Here is a 20,462-nt window from a genome sequence, read left to right on the forward strand (position 1 = left end):
AGTAAAAATAAAGAAAAACCCTGGAATTAGTAGGTGTGTCCAAACTTTTGCTGTATTTATATTATATTCTTTCAACGCAGGGTTGTGCTATGCACTCACTAACTGTAAGTCTCTGGATAAGAGTGTCTGCTAAATGACTAAAATGTAAAAGTAAATATGTTTCACAAAGTATAATGGATTTATATTATAGTCCAGTTGGGGGTGGTAATGCAACATATTGGATGCCAACCGCCATTAAACTCCAAAAATAAGAAGAAGAAGGAAACCGACTATTTCGCTGATAGAACAACATTTCACCAAACCCCGGTCAAAAGGTTTGTGGATCGTCAAGGTAAGTGGTTTGAAATTATTTTTATTTGGCTGTCGTTTATTATAAGGAGAATAGCGCTGTGCCTATGTGTAACTATTTAGCTAGCTATGTATCGTTAGCTTAGTCATCAGGGGCGTATTAAATTCGCAGATTCTGTTAAAACGTTTCTTCAACGGAAGCAAACTGAACGAAACAAGGAGGGACCTACCGGAATTTGTGCAATATAAACTCGTTTTAGTTGCAAACGTTTCGTTTTGCAACTGTTTGTTCTAGCTAATCATTACACCCTTGTGTAACGTTAGCTACAAGCTACGTTAGCTAACAAGTTAGCCAGCTAACTAGTTAGTTATCTGCTATGTTTAAACGTTTGAATGTTGTTGTTCCTAGATTGAGTCATTTTAGCTTTGCTGAAATGTAATTTACCATTTGATTTAATCACCAACTCCGAACGAAAGCCAAAGATTCAGTCACACCATCAACTTGTTGATAGCTGCTAACTAGCTGCTAGTTAACATTAACTAACACCAAACCACTTTTACACACCATTGAAGCTATGACCCTTATTACTATTTTACATGAAATAACGTGTTCATTGTACTACTAACATTTTGTATTGTATTCGGTTCAATTCCTGAATTGTGCCATTGTGGCAACAGCCCTAGTAGGCTGGACATATGACATTTTATAACGCTTTTTTTCTGATAGAAATTAGTTCATTGCATCGGCCATGGAGCCCAGTTTCATAACATTACCGTATGTCCCAGCTGCCTGCCGTAGTTATGAAGTAATCTTTTTTTTTTAAATGGCATTATTTTCGGCCATTTTTCACCCTGCCAGCTCCTATTAGTTATCTTGAGCACCATGGCACAAACTCGTCTTCCGAACGTTCTATTCCCAGCCCGTTGTTCTGCGTCACAATGCCAGTTTCGTTATTGTTAGCAATGACATCTACCCGCATAAACCTTGTGGGTTTACCTCAGGTAACTTGGTGTTAACCCTTCAGACCCCAATAGAATTGTAGAATGCTGCAGTAGATTACTGAGAATTTAAGATGAAGCTAATTTTCTTACACTTTTCAGACCACTCAAAAATAAATGACAATTACAAGTTAAAGTGGAACTGACAGCATTTTATCAACATACAATTTGTAATTATATACACCCACAGGAAGAATATTACATTTTCTGACAAGCGAGCACTTAGATTTGGTAATTTTCACTTTTTCAAAAATTAATGGAATGATGTATCGTAAGGATTTGTGAAAATTCAAGAGCAAAATAGAGTGGGAAAGCGGGACGTGGGTTTGGACAATGAATAGACACTGCAGTAAATAAAAGAGAATAAAAACATCGGTCCTGTGCAGGACTGGAGTCTACTGGTGCGACATTGTCAATCAGAGCTACAGTAGGCCTATATGAAAATGAGCCATTTGTCACACGGGCCTGCCATCATTCACTTTCAACTGGACTGTGTGTTTACAGTCAGTAGCAACAGCACGACTTTAGATCATTGGAACACATTCGCCAAAAGTCACAATACACCTGAATGGATTTCTGCAAATATGTAAATACTACAGGAGTCTTCCATTTGGGAACTTCACAATCCTATTGATCAGACAACCATGAAAAGGTAGGCTCTCTCCCTCAGTTGCCTATGCACATCAACAAGATCAACAACTAATGCTAGTCAGAGCAAGATGAGCTAAAATCTAACGAGGGAACATTAGATAAACCCTCTCAAACTTTTTCAGCTAGTTGGCCGTCACAATTGCACTGATAAACGATGGGGAATAGTAGCCTGCTCGTTCTTCTGCAGCTTGCCTGCCAATGCATGCTTGTCTCAACCCATGTTTTGACAACTGAATGGGAACTTGACTGCCTATCTGCACATTTGATCGATGCCAAATACATTTGAAAGACAACTAAGAGAGACAGTGCATTCGGAAAGTATTCAGACTACTTTTTCCACATTTTGTTACGTTACAGCCTTATTCTAAAATGGATTTAAAAAATCTTCAATCTACACACAATAACCCATAATGATAAAGCGAAAACAGGTTTTTAGACATTTTTGCAAATGTATTAAAGATAGAAATACCATATTTACGTAAGTATTCAGACCCTTTGCTATGAGACTCGAAATTGAGCTCAGGTGCATCCTGTTTCCATTGATCATCCTGGATATGTTTCTATAACTTGATTGGAGTCCACCTGTGGTAAATTCAATTGATTGGACATAATTTGGAAAGGCACACACCTGTCTATATAAGGTCCCACAGTTGACAGTGCATGTCAGAGCAAAGACCAAGCCATGAGGTCAAAGGAATTGTCCTCTGAGACAGGATTGTTTCGAGGCACAGATCTGGGGAAGGGTACGCACGAGTGGCTTCGGGACAAGTCTCTGAATGTCCTTGTGGCCCAGCCAGAGCCAGGACTTGAACCCGATCAAACATCTCTGGAGAGACCTGAAAGTAGCTGTGCAGCGATGCTCCCCAGAGAAGAATGGGAGAAACTCCCCAAATACAGGTGTTCCAAGCTTGTAGCGTCATACACAAGAAGACTCGAGGCTGTAATTGCTGCTAAAGGTGCTTCAACAAAGTACTGAGTAAAGGGTCTGAATACTTATGCAAAAGTAATATTTCAGTTTATCTTTTAAAAATAATCAGTTTTTTGCTTTGTCATTATGGGGTATTGTGTGTGTGTGTAGATTGCTGAGGGAGGGGAGGGAGGGGGGGAGAACAAACTATTTAATCTGTTTTTAGAATAAGGCTGTAAAGTAACAATGTGGAAATAGTCAAAGGGTCTGAATACTTTCCGAATGCACTGTGTACACAATTATTATTATTATTATTTATTTTTTTTACAATAAATGCTCATTAGTACTATAAGGGTATTTACTAACATAACTATATTACTAAAATCGTTTCTAAAAGTGTTGTATGTTACCCTAGCCTAGAATTAGGGTTAGGGTTACAGTCTTTTAAGGGTTATGGCTAAAATACGGTTTAGACCTAACATTTTGTTTTAATCCAATGCTTCAGACAGAAAGAGTATCTTTTAATATGATTTTATAAAACCAAAATCGTTACTGTCGTTAACGGGGTCCCAAAATAATTACGCATAATAGTTGTTTGATGCCTGTTTGATGTCTAGCTGTTTAGTTCCGTCAGGACATTATCACGCAACATCAGCTGATTCAGGAAAGGATTTTCTGAATGACAGTCAAGTGATAAAGAGCTTGTGTGATACTGCACACAAAATAACAGCCAAAGTGTGGGAATTAATGTTGATCTCGAGGATTGACAGAACATTTTGGTGTCGGTTGTTATGGCGGTCAAGATAATTAGCCTACTTCCTGGACAACATTAAATCAAGATTCCTGAGATAAGATTACGGTCCGTGTACGTTTTGATCGTTTGTTTTCAGAGTTAACGCGGTGCAATCCGGAACGTGAAAACAGCCTGTTTATTCAAAAAACATGTTTTTATAGAAATCAAAACATTTAAAAATGGCTTCTTTTTTTTGTGCATATAAAAACAACTTTATATTTTGACCTTCAAATGTGAGTGGGGTTAAATGTGGAATACCTGGTCAAGTGCACAGCAAATAATAAATAATAATAATATGCCATTTAGCAGATGCTTTTATCCAAAGCGACTTACAGTCATGTGCACATACATGTTTACGTATGGGTGGTCCCGGGGATCGAACCCACTACCCTGGCATTACAAGCGCCATGCTCTACCAATTGAGCTACAGAGGACCAAACACTTCCTGTCCTTTCAAAGTAGGTGGTCATCCTTCTCACTCTATTCTATGAGTCTATTATCTATTCATTACTTGGTTAATAGCTGCCTATACAGTGCCAAGATAAGGTAAGATTTCTGCATAGTGTGTATTGACTTATTAATGAACTGCTGTTACTGTAAATGGTTAGCTGACTAATATATCCTAGCTACCTAGCTAACCATTGGTAATCTTATTAAATTATGCTATACAGCCAAAGCAGCTATCTATTGCTAGACTAGAGATATTCCCTAGCTATAGTTAGTCAGTGGTTGCACATCTAACTAGCTGGAATGAAGCACGGGTGTGATTAGACATGTAAATATGTCCGTTCACTGTTTCCAGCAGGCCTCCAGCTACCCACACCTGTCTGGTCAGCCTGATAGGGTGCCGTGGGTGTGTCCAGCTTACACCTGTGCAAATCTGTGTGTGTGTGTGTGTGTATAGGAATGGAATTAAACATCCAACCAATGCCTAAGGGTTGTGGGGTCCTGTCCAGAAACAGCCCCTACCCTTAGACACTTGTGGAGATCTGAGAGAATTGGGCAGGTGTAAACAATACCGCCAAAATTCCACCAAGCCTATCAGAGGGTAAGATCTGGGTAATATCTCAGATCTCCACAATTGTCTAGAATCTGGGCAGTAGGAGCTAGTGGTTGTTTCTGGACATGCCATGGGTGTTATGGTAAGTCAGTCTACCACTGTTAATTGTAATAGCTGTCAAATACTTGCTTCCTCTGTCCTCAATTGCATTTCCTTGATTCGTTGCATCCGCTCTCCTCGTCCCCTTCTCAAAACCCATTGGATGAGCAGGTCAGAGGTCCCTCCCCTCTCACCTTCTTGTTTCCTCCATTCCTCACCTCCCTCTCAAAGCACATTGGGGAAGATTCATCCCCTCGGGCTCCAGTGAACTTTCAAGGAGTGGAGGAAACAAGGACAGAGGAAGCAAGAATGTGATATCTAGACTCATATTCCTGTAACTACACGTGAAGCTGCAAGAAAAGCATATTTAAATGTATATCAAACCATTTAGACATGTTTACCCTGTCACACATTGGCCCCTTTATTTATAGAAAGACCCTTATGCTAGTAAATGTCATTGCTATCAACAGCGAAGCTAGCATTGTGGCGCAGAACAATGGGCTGGGAATAGAACGTACGGAAGGTGAGTTGGTGCCACGTCGCTCAATAGAACTAGTAGGAGCTGGCAGGGTGAAAAATGACCTAAAATGAGGCCTGTTTTTCTGCGATTCATTCAAAATTATGGCAAGCAGCTGGGACATACGGTAATATTGTGAAACTGGACTCCATGGCGGATGCAATCAACACATTTTCATCAGAAAAAAGGTGGCCGAGCTACAGTGGTGTTTGTCAGACCATGAGACATCCCGAAAATCGGTCTTCTCACGAAAATGTTTGTAGCGTTGAAACGCTTTGGCCTACAGACTAATATGACCACTCTATGAAAATCTCCTTTTTGCCCCACAAGCGTCACAGGACTCGGCTGAAGTCTGTACCACCAATCTGCCAACATCTGTCTGTAACGTCCGAACAGTTTAGGCTACACACTAATATGATCCCTATATGGAAAGGATAAATATAAAAATCATTTCCTGATCTTTCCTATATCTCAGCTATAGGACGGACACTTTAAAACAAACTTCCTTTTGATTAATGTTTTTACTTTTTTCCCCCATGTATGAATCTGTTGATCAATGTGTTTCTATGGGCTAATAGCAGTAAGGCCAAATATGTTTCTTCAAATACATTTTTTATATATTTTCTTATACCTAAAGGGTCCTAAAATGAAATGGCAAAATTGTCCTTGGAATGACCATCTTAAAACAAATAGCAGCCAGCCAGACACCCATCTAACATTATCGCTGTTCTCCACATACTGTACTGTCTTTAGTCATCCTATTAAGCTAGGCTAGCCTGCCTAAGCATGCTGCAGAGCTGTCTGACAATCATTTTAGTCGTTTTTCAAAGTAGATAAGGCATACTTTGAAGCACTGTCTCTATCCCTCTCTCTCTCGTCGTTGTGTACATTCCTCTCTCATGCGGCGGCGCATGCGGTCTGTGTATCTAACCAAACGTAGCAGGCGTAAATGTGTATCCATCTGTCTGAGCCGGGAAAGAACGGCTGCAATGGATTATGGTCATTTCTGCGCTGAACAAAGTTGAATATTTGCTTACTCCCTTCAGCCCAGAGTCCCATATAGTTCTTGACTTCAGTTCTCCGAACTAAATGGAATTTAAGTAATTGAACCAACGTTGACAATTTTGTTCTTTTAATAACCCACCCAAAAAAACAATTTTGGTTAACACTAGCTTACATAGGAATGGAATAGCTATAATAGCCCTTGTGTGACCGAGAGCAACAACAACACCCATTGTTTCCCTGATTGTCTAACCTCCAATGGTGTAGTAAACAACCTGAAGAAACACAATTTCATGGCAGGAAAGCCATATCAAGCCCCCCCCATCCCCCCCGTGCCTGCTGTGTCCACTCTCCACCATTATAACTCTGCTATTCTGTTTGAAAAGATGGCATACCCCAGAACCCACAACCCATTTGCAGATGAGGAGGAGGAGGAGGAGCAGCACCGGTCAAGTGGAGGATTTGACGACCCCCAAGAGAGGGGGATGAGCGAGGCAGAGAGGAAGCAGAGATTCCTCCAACAGGAAGTGATGCGTACGGCCAAGTCGGCAGTGGTCAGTAGCCAACGCTCCCTGGGGCTCATCTATGAGTCGGAGAAGATCGGCACTGAGACTGCAGAGGTATGCCTTTTTATACAGTGCATTCGGAAAGTATTCAGACCCCTTGACTTATTCCACTTTTGTATTTACGTTACAGCCTTACTCATTTTTTTCCTCATCAAGCTACACACAATACCCCATAATGACGAAGCAAAAACAGGTTTTTAGAAATGTTTGCAAAAAAAACAAATTACTCAGTACTTTGTTGAGGCACCTTTGGCAGCGATTACAGCCTCGAGTGTTCTTGGGTATGACGCTACAAGCTTGGCACACCTGTATTTGGGAAGTTTCTTCCGTTCTTCTCTGCAGATCCTCTCAAGTTCTTTCAGGTTGGATGGGGAGCGTCGCTGCACAGCTATATTCCAGAGATGTTCAATCGGGTTCAAGTCCTGGCTCTGGCTGTGCCACAAGGACATTCAGAGACTTGTCCCGAAGCCACTCCTGTGTTGTCTTGGCTGTGTGCTTAGGGTTGTTTTCCTGTTGGAAGGTGAACCTTCGCCCCCAGTCTGAGGTCCTGAGTGCTCTGGAGCAGGTTCTCATCAAGGATCTCTCTGTACTTTGCTCCGTTCATCTTTCCCTCGATCCTGACTAGTGTCCCAGTCCCTGCCGCTGAAAAACATCCCCACAGCATGATGATGCTGCCACCACCATGCATCACCGTAGGGATGGTGCAAGGTTTCGTCTAGACGTGACGCTTGGCATTCAGGCCAAAGAGTTCAATCTTGGTTTCATCAGGCCTGATAATCTTTAGGTGCTCTTTGGCAAACTCCAAGTGGGCTGTCATGTGCCTTTTCCTGAGGAGTGGCTTCGGTCTGGCCACTCTACCGTAAAGGCCTGATTGGTGGAGTGCTGCAGAGATGGTTGTCCTTCTGGAAGGTTCTCCCACCTCCACAGAGGAACTCTGGAGCTCAGTCAGTGACCATTGGGTTCTTGGTCACCTCCCTGGCCAAGGCCCTTCTCCCCCTATTGCTCAGTTTGGTGGTTCCAAACTTTTTCCACTTAAGAATGATGGAGGCCACTGTCTTCTCTGGGACCTTCAATGCTGCATACATTTTATGGTACCCTTCCCCAGATCTGTGCCTTGACACAATCCTGTCTCGGAGCTCTACGGACAATTCCTTCGACCTCATGGCTTGGTTTTTGCTCTGACATGCACTGTCAACTGGGGACCTAATATAGACTGACGTGTGTCTTTCCAAATCATGTCCAATCAATTGAATTTACCACAGATGGACTCCAATGAAGTAGAAACACCTCAAGGATGATCAATGGAAACAGGATGCACCTGAGCTCAATTTTGAGTATCATAGCAAAGTGTCTGAATACTTATGTAAATAAGGTATTTCTGTTATTTTTAATACATTTGCAAACATTTCAAAAACTTTCACTTTGTCATTATGAGGTATTGTGTGTAGATTGATGAGAAATATTACATTTAGAATAAGGCTGAAACGTAACAAAGTGGAAAAAGTCAAGGGGTCTGAATACTTTCCGAATGCACTGTATGCAGCATTGATCTTTGAACACATTGGGTTTCACTGACTGTCTGTATTGGTGTAAGTTAAAGTTGCCCCTAGACGCTGATCTGTAGCTAGGGGAAACTTCATTGTTAGCATGTATTTCCCCAAGTTTTTCGACCACTGTAAAGCGTGAAACAGCTGACTGCATTTGATAACATTGATTTCCTCTCCGTGTCCGTCCGTAGGAGGTGATACGTCAGGGGGAGGCTCTGAAGAGGACTGAGAGGATGGTGGACAACATGGGCAAAGACCTGGAAACCAGCCAGAAACACATCAACAGCATTAAGAGTGTGTGGGGAGGCCTTGTCAACTACTTCAAGGCCAAGCCTGAGACCACCAAGCCCCCGCCAGAAGAACCTGTTGCCTACCAAGCCAGCAGCAAGTAATGCCCAGTCCCTCCCTGCTCATTCCTTATACCTCCATCTCTGTACTCTGGCATGTGTTGTTGCTATGTACATTGCTAGTTAACAACCTTTCATGGGGTATCCCGAACATTCCACCATCAATAGTTCCTTGTTGACTCAGGACTGAGTATTTAGGCTATCCGCAGTGATACCATCATAGTTTCTGCCATGTTGCCCATACAACTCCTGTGTGAAGACTGAAGAGGTATAAGATGGCTGTAGAGGGCTCACTCTGACAGTCTGTCTTAACTTTTTCCTGTGTGTTAAAGTCTCTGATAAGACCGTGAGGTGTGTAATATCTTTAATGTTTGGTCAAAGATCATCCTGCTTCGAGTCTCTGACTGTTCCGTGTGTGTGTGTGTGTGTGTGTGTGTTAGATTGCAGAATGCCATGTCTCACAGTAAAGAGCATGAAGACAAGTACCAGGCCAGTCACCCCAACCTGAGGAAGTTGGACACTGAAGGTAAGGCCTCAAACCTCAGCCACAGAATAATATCTCATTTGTCATCCCTTGTTCCCTTTCAGTTGGTCAACTCGGTACAACACCGCTATGAGAAGTTTGCATGCTAGAGCCCTCTACTGAAGAATATTAGAATTACGCCTGACAAGGCCAGTGAACACCGTGCCTCACCGGGAGCTCCAGCTTCCACAGGTGATAAACCCGAGGCACAGATTAATTCCTTCAATTCCTCTGCTCTTCACCTAGAGCTGAGCAGAACAATTTACTAATTTTAAGAAAAAGCACATTGGAACGCAAAATGTTATCAGGCTTTACGCCAACTTAACTCTCCTACGTAAGGACGGCGTGCTCATCAATCTGGACATTGTGTGTTAACGTTTGGTAACTAGTTTTGTGAAGTTCCCTACAATTTGTTAGTTATTCTTCGGCCTGTTTAGCCTCGCTAACTAGTTGTAAGGAAGATGACTAGCACGAACGAGTCGATGAAGGCTGTTAAGTTCACCATCTTACCCACAGTCAATGTCTTTGAATGATACTCATGAGTGTTGTCTTGTATGTCGCCGGCTGCCTGCAAGCTCTCTCTCGTGTGTAGCCTTCCTTAGAAGGCTTGGTGAGACTGAAGTTGACTTTCCTCCCCTGGGGGCTTGTACCTCAGCAGTTTGAGTTGCAGGATAGGGGGTGGATCTGGGCTCATGGTCTGATCACATGGAGCTATCCTCCCAACATGGCGAATATGGAGCTGGCTGGTAACTCTGTCTCCTTCGGTTTTACACAGTACTCTCATTCGAATGACGATGTGGTGTCTCTGGCCGGTTATGGGCTTTTTATCTGAGATGGAGGGTTTGGCTTCGGATGTAGCAAGGCTTCTAGCGCACCGCTAATTGATCTGTCGCAGAGCGGCTGCTCGCTTGTTAGTGGAGTGGCCGACCTCAGTGGGGTGACCTTTTGCTTCTACGGCAGCATAGTCTTCTAGAGTGTCTGCAGACCGAGGCCTGGCGGCTAAGCGGGCGGCCCCGGCTTCCAGGTCAACCCCCAAGTCTGCTCCTCCTTGCCCTGTTCCACAAGAACAGTGCCAGTCTGCTGCATATCCACATAATTTTCCTTCCTCATGATGCCATCTATTTTGTGAAGTGCACCAGTCCCTCCTGCAGCAAAGCACCCCCACAGCATGATGCTGCCACCCCTGTGCCTCACGGTTGGGGTGGTGTTCTTTGGCCCCCTTTTTCCTCCAAACATAACGATGGTCATTATGGCCAAACAGTTCTATTTTTGTTTCATCAGACCAGAGGACATTTCTCCAAAAAGTACGATCTTTGTCCCCATGTGCAGTTGCAAACCGTAGTCTGGCTTTTTATGGCGGTTTTGGAGCAGTGGCTTCTTCCTTGCTGAGTGGCCTTTCAGGTTGAGTCGATATAGGACTCGTTTTACTGTGGATATAGGTACTTTTGTACCTGTTTCCTCCAGCATCTTCACAAGGTCCTTTGCTGTTGTTCTGGGATTGATTTGCACTTTTCGCACCAAAGCACATTCATCTCTAGGAGACAGAACGCGTCTCCTTCCTGAGCGGTATGACGGCTGCGTGGTCCCATGGTGTTTAAACTTGCGTACTATTGTTTGTATAGCTGAACGTGATACCTTCAGGCGTTTGGAAATTGCTCCCAAGGATGAAACAGACTTGTGGAGGTCTACAATTTGTTTTCTGAGGTCTTGGCTGATTTCTTTTGATTTTCCCATGATGTCAAGCAAAGAGGCACTGAGTTTGAAGGTAGGCCTTGAAATACATCCACAGATACACCTCCAATTGACTGAAATTATGTCAATTAGCCAATCGGAAGCTTCTAAAGCCATGACATCATTTTCTGGAATTTTCCAAGCTGTTTAAAGGCACAGTCAACTTAGTGTATGTAAACTTCTGACCCACTGGAATTGTGATACAGTGAAATAATCTGTCTGTAAGCAATTGTTGGAAAAATTACTTGTCATGCACAAAGTAGATGTCCTAACCGATTTGCCAAAACTATAGTTTGTTAACAAGAAATTTGTGGAGTGGTTAAAAAATTAGTTTTAATGACTCCAAACTAAGTGTATGTAAACTTCCGACTTCAACTGTATATATGTTATATCGATAAGTCACTTATTAAATAATGACCTCTTATCAGTCTCATTCTGAACGTCGCATAATCCTTGAACCTGCAAGAACCCTAACCTTATTGATGAATCAGCAAAACACAAATTGGCTTAATTATTTATTTACTAAATAAATAATAATAACACACACACACACACACACACACACACACACACAGGTTATTGATTACTAACATAATACAATGAAAACAGGTTCCTAGTGGACTGGACTAACAATAGCATGAATGCTTGGGTAGAGGGAGGGTTGGCTGATTTAGAGGAGGCGGGGGGGAGAGACCAACGGACATTTTGTAAACTATGCTAATGGAAATACAAATGTTTAGCTTCCACTCATTCGGATTAGAAATGCAACATATATTTACTTGTAGCTGGCCTCGATAGTTGAGTTGATGATGTAGGACTCTGGTTTGCCCACCAGAGATCCCAATGTCCAGAGTTTCTGGTCGTAGTGGTGGTTAAAATGGATACTTCAGCGTACCATGTAGTTCGTAGAGTTGATCTGTTAGATACTTCAGATGTACCAACGGTTGTCGGAGTCGGATTGTCCTTCCCAACTCGTGTCTTTAGTGAAAGTTCTCTAGACGACTATACATGCCAGCTGCAGACTGGTAATGCTAAGGTCTAGTGCTTTGTCGTCTTCTTCACCTCGTGTAGAGGTTGAGCGTTTCAAAGTTTCTCCATGGTCTAACCATTTTGTAACGTTTAGCTCACGCTTCACGTCTGCTGGTCTGTAGAGTGTCAACCATTTAAAGCCGTGGGGCTTCCTGGTCTTCTTGGTCTAACCATTTTAAGCCGTGTAGCTTCACGCTTCCTGGTCTGGTAGAAATTCAACCATTTGCAACATCCGGTTTATACCATAATCTGCTTGGTCTGAGGTGAATTTTGTCACGAGGGGTTTTATACTTGAGTAGAAAAGGGGGCGTTTCATTGTGCTCATCTGGGCGTGGCCACTGACTGAGAACAAATCAATATGGAAACAATCATCTCATCTATAATGCTAAAATCACATTATCTTCCCAAAAGTATTGTACTTAATCATTCGTTTTGTACAACAATTAGATGCAAACCTCATAACTGTGAAGTGTACACCCCCAGAGATACAGTTATGTTGTTCCACAGTCTTTAATGACATCACAACATAGTAGCGAATTTGACATGATTGTTCTTTAAGTCGCCACCGACCATTTCCCACATTCTTTGAAGTATGAATATTGTTTCATTATCCACTTTTGGATGTTGGAGTCTTGGTGGGAAGACTTCCTTTGTTCCTCAAGGAAATTCCCTCTCCCAATACGGCATGGCATGGAAAATAATGTTTCTGCAAGGAATTTACGACCGGTCATAAAACTGGCCCCCAGGAAAGGGGGTGTTCAAACCTTTGCCTAGCCAGCATTTTGATCTTCAACCCATGAGGGTAAGTCATGACAATTGTGGCCTGTGCAATGTTTTCCCAAGTTGCTGGATATTGGCAGGAACAGGAACAAGCTGTCGTACACGTCGATCCAGAGCATCCCAAACATGCTCAATGGCTGACATGTCTGGTGAGTATGCAGGTTATAGAACAACTGGGACATTTCCAGCTCACAGGAATTGTGTACAGATCCTTGCGACATGGGGCCACGCATTATCATGCTGAAACATGAGGTGATGGCGGTGGATGGCACGACAATGGGTCTCAGGATCTCGTTACGGAATCGAATTGCCAATCAATAAAATGTAATTGTGTTCATTGTCCATAGCTTATGCCTGCCCATACCATAACACCGCCACCATGGGGCACTCTGTTCACAAAGTTGGCATCAGCAAACCGCTCGCCCACGCGATGCCATACACGCTGTCTGCCCGTTACAGTTGAAACTGGGATTAATCTGTGAAGAGCACACTTCTCCAGCGTGCCAGTGGCCATCGAAGGTGAGCATTTGGCCACTGAAGTCGGTTACGACGCTGAACTGCAGTCAGGTCAAGACCCTGGTGAGGACAACGAGCACGCAGATGAGCTTCCCTGAGACGGTTTCTGACAGTTTGTGCAGAAATACTTTGGTTGTGCAAACCCACAGTTTCATCAGCTGTCTGGGTGGCTGGTCTCAGACGATCCCGCTGGCGTGGTTACTGGTTGTGAGGCCGGTTGATCTTACTGCCAAATTCTCTAAAACGACGGAGGCGGCTTATGTTAGAAAAATTAACATTTAATTATCTGGCAACAGCTCTGGTGGACATTCCTGCAGTCAGCATGCCAATTGCACACTCCCTCAAAACTTGAGACATCTGTGGCATTGTGTTGTGTGACAAAACTGCACATTTTAGAGTGGCCTTTTATTGTCCTGTGTAATGATCATGCTGTTTAATCAGCTTCTTGATATGCCACTCCTGTCAGGTGGATGGATTATCTTGGCAAAGGGGAAATGCTCACTAACAAGGATGTAAACAAATTCGTGCACAAAATGTATTTCAGCTCATGAAACATGTGACCAACACATTGTTGCGTTTTTATATTTTTGTTCAGTGTATTTCCTGATATTATGCGACCTCACATACTTTGGCCGAGACAGGCCCGTCTGTGATTTGTTGAAGATCACTATTATGCAAATGAGAAGCAGCTTTTTTACGTCTTTATTTTGCTCATATTGTAATTAATTATAGGTAATATTTCATAGAAATCTGGAACACTGGGCAGCTACTTTAAGCAAAAGGATAATTTTCTGTCCATGACATTTCCTACTGTGTGTTGTAGGGTTCGGAGCATCTGCATCAGTCGATGACAGCTCATCCAATCAAAATGGCTACCCTGCGAACAGACAGCTTAGAGCCGCCCACCAGACACTGGACAACAACTTAGGTAAGAGCCTTCTAGGACCTATGGGAAATAAAGAATTACATTTGTGGTAATTTTATTCATGACCTTTGATGGCAATCAACAATAAAAAATTCAGACTCCTTATCAGCAGTAACATCTGTTTTTGTATATCAGTTTCTGTGTGAAGCCGAAGACAAATCTCTACATTTTGTGGACAATTTTAAGTTTTTCTAATTCTAATGAACCCCTGTGTTCTTGATCTGCTCCAGATGAGATGTCCCTGGGCCTGGGCAGGTTAAAGAACCTGGGACTGGGCCTCCAGTCTGAAATTGAGAATCAGGACACTTCTCTGGACAATCTGCTGGGCAAGGTGGACAAGATGGACCTCAAGATCAACAAAACCAACCAGCAGATCAAAAACCTCAAATAATAACAGTCCCAAATATTCTGACTCACCCGACAGAGACACTGGTCAACTCAACTCCCCTTACCTGGGTTTCGCCGCACAGCAGCTCTCTGTGCACCAAGATGTCTTATTCCTCTATGATAGAGTATCAATGATATTGGTAATGAATGATATTCAGTTCCTCAAACAGCTCCACATGCATGCATAGACCACCTTGAGATGTCTAGCCTTAGGTGTCACTGTTCTTGACTATTATGATTTGTTATCTTGTGATTTTTAGAAGGGAAGGATATCTACACAGCTTTGTATGTTCTCTGTGAATAGGACCTGTGTGGTGGGTTTAAAGGGTAGTTGAGAAGTGTTGATGGTCTGTTATTGTTGCCCTCAGTTTGCATTTTGGTAAGTTGCATTTTAATTCTGTTTGGTTGATAAATTAATTCAATTTCAACTCACAAAGCGAGGGATCCTCTTTGAGAACGAAGCGCCACTTGCATACATAAATTAAATTTTAAATGGTCTGACTTAACTGAATTGAAATGCTATTGGCCCCAACGTTGATCGCTGTGTCCAAAATAAATTGAGTGTGGTGCTTGTTTGAAACTGGAATGTCATGCTGTGGTATGTATTCTGTCCGCAGCCTGTTGATTTAGATGATGCATATCCTATTTGTAACTCTTGAGATGACCTACCCACAGAACTACAATTAATGATTCATTCCATTTCTATAGACTCACCCACACTCTTGTACATAAACACACACCCCCCAGTCCCCTTGCTGCAACTGTGCTTGGTTCATTTAGAAAAAGACCAAGAACCACACCTGTTGCCTTGGAAGAATCAAGCGCCATCCACTCTTGCCTTGCACTAGGTCTTGGGCTCGGATTCATTCCGATGCGCATTATAGAGTGCTGTCGACAATGCACCTTTTAAAGGCAACGTTACGACGTTTGCGGAGGTTGCATTCACGGTGAATGCTTAAATATGTCTCGTGCTCCAACGCGCCTATTAAATATCGGCCTTAATCTTTGTCCTACGGTGGCTTTCTCTCCATCTCCTTTTATTTTATGTGTGGATCTGAAAGCATGTAACAGTTGAAAGTGAACACCTGATGGTAGCCTAGTGGTTAAGAGCGTTGGGCCAGTAACTGAAAGGTCGCTGGTTTGAATCCCAGAGCCGACTAGGTGAAAAATCTGTCGATATACCCTTGATCAAGACACTTATCCCTAATTGCTCCTGTAAGTCGCTCTGGATAAGAGTGTCTGCTAAATCACTAAAATGGAAATGGGCAACCTTCGTATTGCTGTCACCTATCCTGTGACTTCAAATGTTTGTAAAATATGAGGAAAGGAAGCCCCTTTATTTTTACCCCCAATTGGTAGTTAGTTTTGTACCATACAAACTCCCGTACAAACTCTGCAGAGGTGAAGGTCAAGAGCCATGCATCCTCCGAAACACGACCCCGCAAATCCGCACTGCTTCTTGACACACTGCTCACTTAACCCGGAAGCCAGCTGCACCAATGTGTCAGAGGAAACCCCGTACAGCTGGCGACTGAAGTCAGCATGCATGTGCCTGGCCGCTACAAGGAGTCGCTAGAGCGCGATGGGACAAGGACATCCCAGCCGGCCAAACCCTCCCCTAAACCGGAAGCCGCTGGGCCAATTGTGTGCCGCCTCATGGGTCTCCTGGTCGCGGCCGGCTGCGACACAGCCCGGGATCGAACCCAGATCTGTAGCGACGCCTCTAGCACTACGATGCAGTGCCTCAGACCGCTGCGCCACTCGGGAGGCCCAAAAGGAAGCCACTCAACACTATTGAAATGCACCCCCAGTGTCTCACAACACAAGTGTCTTCTTGTATGTGTAGCCACTTCTGTTTCTCATATTATTTTTGCAAGCTACCGCTCCAAACCTTGCTAAATTTCTCAAGGGATGTCAATGTGTGGAATGGAAATTGCATTGTTAATGCTTCCTTAATTTGCTTTTTCATCCTTTTTGCTTTTGTCGTGATAATCGCCTCGTGTCTAATTTCTTTGTGATGTGATTGAGGAGAATATGTAACAGATAATGTGAATGCTCTTTGTATGATAACTGACTTCTGCAAATGGAAAGAGCATTAATGCTTTCCTGTGTGTGTGCACAGTATATTAAACACATCTGTATTACCTTTTTACAAACTTCAATGTACCCATGCTGAGAATATGGTTTAAATACAGACTTTAATTCAAGATAAATGTATTCTGTCTTCCTAGATGTTATATAGACCTGTTCAATGTGATGGACTTGTGTTGCTTATGGTTTTACAGTGCCCATTATTTTGCCAAATTCAGTAGTGTCCCAGCACTCTTCAGTACAGCAACATTACCCATGTAGTCATTTTTATTCACTAAAGAGAGAATACCTTAGTATATTCAATATGTGTTTCTGCTTAGGCTTACTTACCATCTGTCATCTATGGGCCGGTTTCCCTGACACAGATTAAGCCTAGTTCTGAAGTAAACCTATTTTAATGTAGAATTTCCATTGAGCATGCATTTTAGTCCAGGACTAGGTTTAATATGTCTGAGAAACCATCCCTAAAAGAACGCTGGTTGGTGAGGCTTGTGGTCCTGTCCTTTGTCACTACAAAGGTAGGAAGGTAAAGCTACCATTAGATGGAGCCATTGTCATGTTAAACAACTGTATAATGAAATCTAACCTAACTGTAGCAGAGAGACTTCTGCTTTTGGACTTTAACCAGGCGACACTCCTCCACATTTACTGTATTGGTTAAACCAGGGGTGTCAAACTCATTTTAGCTCAGGGGCCACATGGAGGAAAATCTATTCCCAAGTGGGCCGGACCGGAAAAATCATGGTATATATAACTTAAAAACAACAACTTCAGATTGTTTTCTTTGTTTTAATACGATCAACATACAACATAAAGCTGGAGCCTGAGGACAGTGTCCAAAAGCACAACATCACTATTAATCATAAAACACCTCAAGTTATTTGAAAGTTCTGAGGACAAAGAACACACAAACACACAATGCCTCAGTGATTCACAGAAGTATATCACAGATCACAGAACTATATCAGGGTGTCATTTCTCAGGCAGAAATGTAGATAAAAATAATGAAATCCTGTTCCCCAAACAAGTGCAAGAACCACAGAGTCAAGAATAGGTTAAATATACAAATAAAATAAAATCAATTAAAAACAATAGCACATCAACATAAAAACATATAAACATAAATCTGAAAGCGTTGCTCAAACTCCCGTAACAGTCCCGTTATTTTATCTTTGAACCGCTTCATGTCTGCCACATGTTGGGTCGCGCACACATTTTTCAGACAGGGGAAGTGAGCTGCATCACCACCGGCAAGTTGCGTCTCCCACAATGACGGCTTCAACTTGAAACAACGTATGCTGTCATAACACTGCGTGACAACTTTGTTGCGCCCTTGCAGCTGTTTGTTCAAGTTAATCAGGTGCTCTGTAACATCCACCATAAATGCAAGGTCCGGCATCCATTCTGCGGAATGAAATTCTAACACTGGTTTGCCCTTTTCTTCCATGAACTGTTCAATTTCTTCTCGTAAATCAAAGAAATGCCTCAGCACAGCACCTCGGCTTAACCATCTTACCTCAGTGTGGTATGGCAGGCCATAGATGTGGTCTTTCTCTCTGAGAAGGCTGTCAAACTGACGGTGATTCAGGCTTCTGGATCGGATTAAATTAACAGTTTGGATGACCACCTTCATGACGTTATCCATCTTTAATGACTTGCAACACAAAGCCTCCTGGTGCAAAATACAGTGAAAAGTCAAAAAAACACGTCCTCCATTTGCAGATTGCACTTTCTCTCTGAACTTTGTCACAACGCCTGCTTTTTTCCCCGATCATTGAGGGCGCACCATCTGTAGCCAGGCTGACAGCGCGGGACCAGTCCACTCCGACCCTGTCCAGCGCGCCCGACGAGTGCGGTAAAAATATCAGCTGCTGTCGTTGTATCTGTCATCGGCACCAACTCCACGAACTCCTCGGTGACGGTCAATGTGTCATCAACTCCGCGGATGAAAAAATGGCCAGTTGTGCAACATCTGTAATGTCCGTGCTTTCATCAATTGCAACCGAAAAACGCAATAAATGACTTTACATTTTGCTTCAACTGGCTGTCCAAATCCACTGAAAGATCGGAAATCCTGTCTGCAACTGTGTTTCTTGTCAGGCTGATATTTGCAAAAGCCTGCCGCTTTTCAGGGCACACAATCTCCGCTGCCTTCATCATGCATGTTTTTACAAATTCACCCTCACTAAATGGTTTTGAAGCCACTGCGATTTCATTAGCAATGAGGTAGCTAGCTTTCACTGCAGCGTCACTGATGTCTCGGCTGTGAGTAAACACAGACTGCTGCTTCTTCAGACCCGCCAACAGTTCATTCACCTTCTCTCATCTCCGCTGTCCTTGAAAGTTGTCATATTTGTCGGCATGAAGACTCACATAGTGGCGACGAAGGTTATATTCTTTCAGCACTGCAACATGCTCTGAACACACCAAACATACAGCTTTCCCATTCAATTCCGTGATTAAATAGGATGACCATTTTTCTTGGAACACTCTCTGCACTCTGCGTCCACTTTTCTCTTTTTTGACAGAGACATATTGGGGCAATGAGGGTGCCAAAGCACATAATGTTAAAAGTAGAAGCCGTAATAAATATCGCGGGTAAACAAAGTAGCTCATTGGCTGCACGTGCTTGACCTACTTGCTCTGCCCCGGTATAAACAGTTTGCTTGCTTAACACAATTGCTATTGCGCCATCAAGTGGACGCAATTGGAACAGCAGTTTATTTTATTAAAAAATTGCAGCGCATTTTTATACTTTACAAATAAAATATATATATATATATATATATATATATATATATATTTTTTTTTATCATCTCGCGGGCCGGATTAAACCCGTTTGCGGGCCTGATCCGGCCCGCGGGCCGTACGTTTGACACCCCTGGGTTAAACGGTGCAAAACAGAACCTCCCCCGACAGTTTTATTTTTCTCGTCAGGACCAGAAAGAAAGAAACGCGTCTCAGTTTACATCCGGTTGTTTTCGACCCCACTGAAGGTGAAAGAAATCAAACCCTAAACCAGAGTCATTCAGGGTTAAACAGACTAAATGTAAATATTTAGGAGCCTTTGGTGCCATATTAGGGCTTGTGAAAATGTTACAGCGCCAACGATCTTTGCCAAACTATCAGTGAGATTGGATATTTGTTTATATATATATATATTTAACAATGGGTCAGTGTGTTAACATGAAAAATGTCAGGCAGGCAGAGCTTCGTACCAAATGGTACCCTATTACCTATAGAGTGCACTCCTTTTGACCGGAGCCCATAGGGACTCTGCCAGATTCCCTGTCAGAGTTATGAAATTAGCTGATTTAACTCCATTAAGGTGAGGAGTGAGCTAAACGCTGCTGTATGCATGGTTTGGGGACAATTGTTCCAATTTTGTCAAACACATACTGTAAGATGGAGTGCCGTAAGGGGTAGGGTATGGGTCAATTGGAGGTGGCCAGGGTTAGTGTGGTTTACTGCTGGTTGCATGGTGTACCAGCTGTGTCTCTCTTGTCTCTCCCAGTGTACAGCAGGTCCCGGTGCTTAGTAGTCTATTTAAGTGATAATGCCCGAGAAGCGGGTGTTTGGAGGATATATTGGCAATATACGGTTTACCAACATATTCAAAAATGATTGACATATTTTCATTAAACTTTATTTTGATGAATTTATTCATACTATTTCATCCTTCCACAAGATATAGTCCCGACACAAATTTATGGTTGCTACCCAAGCCGGCTGGTCGTTCGTTCTATCGGTTCGGTTACTAGAGA

At 42.8% G+C, this 20,462-nt stretch overlaps 1 protein-coding gene across 1 annotated transcript; it reads left to right on the forward strand.

The window, feature by feature from the left end:
• The first annotated feature begins 223 nt into the window (after positions 1-223).
• On the forward strand, positions 224-15,193 carry snap29 (synaptosome associated protein 29). Its single transcript, XM_041904451.2, has 6 exons — positions 224-331; positions 6,643-6,876; positions 8,561-8,757; positions 9,157-9,242; positions 14,119-14,223; positions 14,451-15,193. The coding sequence occupies exons 2-6, from the start codon at positions 6,643-6,645 to the stop codon at positions 14,609-14,611; spliced, it is 783 nt and encodes a 260-aa protein (XP_041760385.1). The 5' UTR covers positions 224-331; the 3' UTR covers positions 14,612-15,193.
• The last annotated feature ends 5,269 nt before the right edge of the window (positions 15,194-20,462 follow it).

Source organism: Coregonus clupeaformis, chromosome 18, assembly GCF_020615455.1.
Source record: "Coregonus clupeaformis isolate EN_2021a chromosome 18, ASM2061545v1, whole genome shotgun sequence".
Classification (NCBI taxonomy): Eukaryota; Metazoa; Chordata; class Actinopteri; order Salmoniformes; family Salmonidae; genus Coregonus; species Coregonus clupeaformis.